At 57.9% G+C, this 4,718-nt stretch overlaps 1 protein-coding gene across 1 annotated transcript; it reads left to right on the forward strand.

Annotated features, from left to right (window-relative positions):
* Positions 1-337: 337 nt before the first annotated feature.
* On the forward strand, positions 338-2,551 carry LOC140899853 (C-C motif chemokine 13-like). Its single transcript, XM_073316021.1, has 3 exons — positions 338-481; positions 1,369-1,481; positions 2,446-2,551. Exons 1-3 carry the CDS (start codon positions 338-340, stop codon positions 2,549-2,551), a joined length of 363 nt encoding a protein of 120 aa, XP_073172122.1.
* The last annotated feature ends 2,167 nt before the right edge of the window (positions 2,552-4,718 follow it).

The following is a 4,718-nucleotide window of genomic DNA, read 5'->3' on the forward strand; positions in this document are numbered from 1 at the left end:
AAGGTTTGCGGTTACAGTTTAAGCTGACAATAACAAGGCAAGCTCCTGGCTGTGGGACAGTTTGGAGGGTCTCCAGCACTAAAAGCAGAGGGAACATATCACTTCCTCACTGGGATTATTTGGGAAAGAAAGAAAATCCGCATTTCTCTGTGGACTGAGAAATGGATATTGGCTGGTTCCTCCCCATCCACGCATGCAGCTGAAGCCAGATCCCTTCCTATCCGCCCACAGCAGACCACCCCGATAAAAGCTGCCCAGGGAGGCAGATCCAGCCAGAGGGGTCCTCTGGAGCTGAATCCTGCTCACCAGCCCCAGCAGGACCGTCCTCCATCTCACCATGGCAAAGGCAGCCGGGCTTGTCTGCGCGCTTCTCCTGCTGGCTTCCTTCTGCTGCCAGAGCCTGGCTCAGAGTGAGTACCGGTGTCCTCTGCATGGGGAGACGGGACCTGGTTCTGGGAGCACCACGGGATCTCAGTGCAGGGTCAAGATGGGGAGAGGTGTCAGGGCATGGCTGGGATATGGGGGGCAGGACACAGGGGTCCCAGACTGCCCCTCGCCAGATGGTCCCATGCTCTGTACCCTGCACACGTAGAGTGACTCTGTGACACAGTGGGGAGGTGGGTCCCTCTTGGGGACTCCAGTTCAAACAGGCTCATTTGATGGGGACGAACTGCCCTGAGCTGCAGACTCTGCCTGGACTCTGCAAATGCAGGAGCTGCTGACAGCTGCCCCAGAGCAAGGACCCCGCCAGGAGAGCCGAGCTGGCAGGCGTGTGGCTGAGGCAGAGCAGAGCCCGCCACAGTGCTCACTAGGGCAAACTTCTTCTGGCCGCTGGGGTCAATAGGACAGGCGCTGATTTACATGGCTGGGAACGTGCTAACTCAGCAGGGTTATCTGGGGGCGAGCTGAGTGAGGGGAGAATCGGACCCAAGCTACCGTGGCCTAGGGCCACAACTAGCCAGCCAGGCAGGAACAGCTCGCGCGGATGCTCTAGGCCAAATCCAGGGACGACGTGAGCAGTGGTGCAAGTTATTCTGGGGTCTCATTCGGATCCCGCTGACCCCAGCCCGCTCCACTGGCTTTGCTGGGGCTAGTCCGGATTTACGTCAGTGAATGGTGACTCGGATCTTTGGTCCCAGCCCACAGGGCACGGGACAGGAACTACAGAGGGGTCGCTCCAGCCAGTGGCAGCACGGCCCTCCGTCCTCAGGGAGCTGCCCCCAGGAGGGACCCTCAGTGAGGGAACTCTTGGGGATTCTCGCCCATCCCCCACCCCCTGCTCCAGGGCTGGGGAGGCCCAGAGAGGGGATATGGGGTCCCATCTAACCAACTTCACCCTCATCTGGGCTGCTTTCTGCCCCCTTCAAGGCCCCTGGCGTGCCGGACAAGTGCTGCTTCACGTTCCAGACAAGCAGGATCAAGAAAGGCAACATCCTTGGCTGGTACCTCACCAGCCCCGAGTGCTCCTACCCAGCCGTGGTGTGAATATCCCCACGCACAGGGCTCCTGGGGATGAGAGACGTGCGGGAGGGGACTGAGAGAGGCCAGCTGGCCAGAAGGAGGAGGAGAGGGTGACAGTGAGGGCTGGGGGGAGAGAGGAGGGGATTAAGGTGGGGTGCACCAGGGGAGGGGTCGATACCTTGAGCTAGCCCCGGAGCCAGATGATAAAGCTGCACAGACGAGGGCTTTTTGCAAATGCTGGCACTCCCTGTGGCCGAACGTTCCCGGCCTTTCCTGCTGCTCCCTGGGATGCCCCCAGCCACCTCTGCCCTGCACTCGGATTTAGCCCAGCCCCATGGCAGTGCCAGCTCTCAGTCCCTGAATGGACACCCAGCCCTGCTGCCTTCTCTGGGGCAGAGGGAGACATTTGGGGTGCTTAGAATCCAGGTCCTGGCTTTCTGTGAGGCAGCCCATGAGGACCCCGCAGAAGCCTGGCTGTGGCTCTTAGAGCAGTTAAAGGCCCTTGGCACCAGGCACTCTGCTCCCAGAGACACCTTCAACACGGCTGAGTCCAGAGACAGCCGCAAACAGCCATGGGGAAATGGATTCCCACTCCGGACATTCCTGCATCTATGCCAGGGCCTGACCCTGCTCTCATGCCCCGAGGTGTAAATCAGGAGCCACCCCATTGCTGTCAGGCTCAGGTATAAAACCCAGGCTTGGGCCAGGTCACCACAGCTGGGGATGGGTTTTCGGGTGAGCTCAGCAGGCAATGTGCACCCAACACGCTGAGCTCTTTGGCCAATCTGGCCCCAGCTGTGGGGGCTGGGTGAGCGTTTCAAAGCCATATGGAGCGGGACCCCAGCTCCCATTGATTTAGCCCCGAGGCACCTTTGAAAATCTCACCTGCGGAGCCCTTCTGAAAATTGGTGCCACCGTCATTCTAACAGTGACCAGTCTCGACACAGCCCCTTGCTAACCCAGCTCTTTCTCCTCCTCCTGCAGATTCAAGACTCGAATAGGCAAAGAGATCTGTGCCAACCCTGACAAGCGGTGGGTGCAGAAATACCAGGGGTTCTTCCAGCCGCATTCCCTGTCTGTCCCCAACTAGACAAGCTGTGAGGGGAGAATCCTGGAGACCAGCCCCCAGCTCTATAACCCACACACATAGCTGCAAACTTCTCTTGCTAGCTTGACTTTTGAGCCTTTAACAGAAACCTGCTTCTTTTGTCCTTCCCTGGAGCAGGATCTGGCACTCCAGGGAAGCTGCTCCCGGCTCTTTGACACAGCCCATCTCAGGGGAGGCTCCAGACACGGGAAGAGGTGTCTGATGTTGCTGGCAGCTTTGCTGGGATCCAGTGGGTTTAGCAGCCCCCCGAGTGCACCTTTTCCCACGAGGTCCCCACGGGGTGTGTGTCTGTACCACAGCGGGGTCACCTCCTTGGGGGACTTTGCAAAGCTGTCTAGGGGAGCAGATGTTCTGTTCTCATGGAAAACGGGGTGCCCAGATCCCTCAGCATCTTTGAAATTCCCAGCCCTACCCTGCAGGCCCAGATTGATCCCTGTGTAGCCTGGTTAGACCAGGCTGTCCACCACCCCATGGCCCAGTAGGAGAGTTCCTTCCAGGGAGCTGGGACAACCTCCCAGTTTCCTCAGTAGCCACCAGCACAGGAAGGGCCCATCCCCGCAGGCAGGAGTTCAGGACCCCAAAGACCTGTGTCTGTTATGGCTGGCACAAGGGGCACAGGCAGTTCCTCTCCTGCTGCAGAGCCAGGAGAACAGAAACTCCCATGAGCTCCCCACAGAGCCATGTCCCGGCATGCTTGTCCTTCCCCCCGGGGACGAGCCACCCCCTTTGAGGCTCTTCTCCAGAGCCATGTCCTGGCATACTTGTCCTTCTCCCCGGGGACGAGCCGCCCCCTTTGAGGCTCTTCTCCAGAGCTGTGTCCCACCTAGTCTGCAAAGCGCCATAGGTGACCCTGCCCAGCCCTGAGCAGTGATGTAGACAGCAGGTGATGGCATCCAGCCGAGTAGAAGGAACGGGGAGCAGCTGTGTTTCCCCATCCTGTGCAGACTCAGACAAACAAGTCCCCGCCAAGCCAATGAGGGAGACACCCGGCCAGACGCTGTTAGCTAAACAACGCTTCCTGTGCAGCTCCCACGTCCCCTGACTTTGGATTATCCTTCTGGGCTAAGAAATGTCAAACACAATACTTCGAGTTTAATGGGTACCTGCGTGTGAGCATAGGGGTGCGTACGTGGGCATTTGATTCCGGAAAGGCCTGGGAATACTGTTGTTGGCTTCCTCTTCTATGTATCGAAATATACAAATATATAAACTATGAAGTCAATTAAGTGTTTGTGCTACTTTGGGGGATCTGATGAGTCCGGTGGGTTTTGTGAAATCGCTGTGGCACTGAATGGGCCAGTGGCTATGGAGCCAGCCATCTGTCACCTCCCTCCCAGACCAGGGACAATGGAGAGTCATTTGCACTGATAGCTCCCTGTTAAATGGAAGTGTGGTGGCACGGCTGAAGCCTAGGGGAACCAGCTGGCCCAAGTTTGTCTGCAGGGATGGGGGTTGGTCCCCAGAAGGGGGAACTAGTATGTAAAATCTCAGAGGGGCCCATGATGGGACTGGGAGAGGAACAAAGCGACAGGCTTTTGGAGGGAGAGGGAACTGTTTGACTTTGAGAGGAGGCTAGAGGAAGCTGACTGGAGAGGTCAGTGAGGTTCGGGAGAGAAGCCTGACCTGGAGAAGTGGAGTCCCAGGATGGACCGGGACCCCCAAGAGGACACGGATTCAAATCCAGAAGAATGCTCTGAGTGATGAGGAATGGGAGGTGGGGATCCAAACACTGGTGTTTTGTATTTTGCCTAGATCTGTACATGTCTTGGGCTGTCTAAAGTAAAGTGTGATTGTGTTAGAAACCCCATGCAAGGTCTCTGCCTGCTTCAACTGTGGGGTGTCCCTGCAGGGGTTAACTGTACTCCAGAGTGCCTGCGGGATGGAACTCTGGGAGGGATTTGTCGAGGCTGCTGGGGGAGCTGGCATGAGTCTCAGGGCCTGAGCAGCTGGGCTGCAAAGTCCCAGCGCTCAGAAGAGGGTGCTAGATGGAGGATCGGCACCCTGGGAACGTGTCTCGAGACCCAAAGCCAGAGGCAGGTTCTGGCCTGTGCTCAAACTCAACATGCCCAAAGCACCCGCGTCCAGTGTTGGGACGCAAACACAGCCGCCTGGTGAGTGTCCAGAAGGGGGCGCTTGACCAGGGCTGGGA

The sequence above is a fragment of the Lepidochelys kempii genome, chromosome 17 (assembly GCF_965140265.1).
Source record: "Lepidochelys kempii isolate rLepKem1 chromosome 17, rLepKem1.hap2, whole genome shotgun sequence".
Lineage (NCBI taxonomy): Eukaryota > Metazoa > Chordata > Testudines > Cheloniidae > Lepidochelys > Lepidochelys kempii.

Bases quoted from the DNA above. Each gene is read 5' to 3' on its own strand.
- LOC140899853 (XM_073316021.1), top strand. From the start codon at position 338: ATGGCAAAGGCAGCCGGGCTTGTCTGCGCGCTTCTCCTGCTGGCTTCC. The intron at 482-1,368 runs GTCAAGATGGGG...GCCCCCTTCAAG, and splicing joins CCACGGGATCTCAGTGCAGG to GCCCCTGGCGTGCCGGACAA. The intron at 1,482-2,445 runs GTGAATATCCCC...CTCCTCCTGCAG, and splicing joins TGCTCCTACCCAGCCGTGGT to ATTCAAGACTCGAATAGGCA.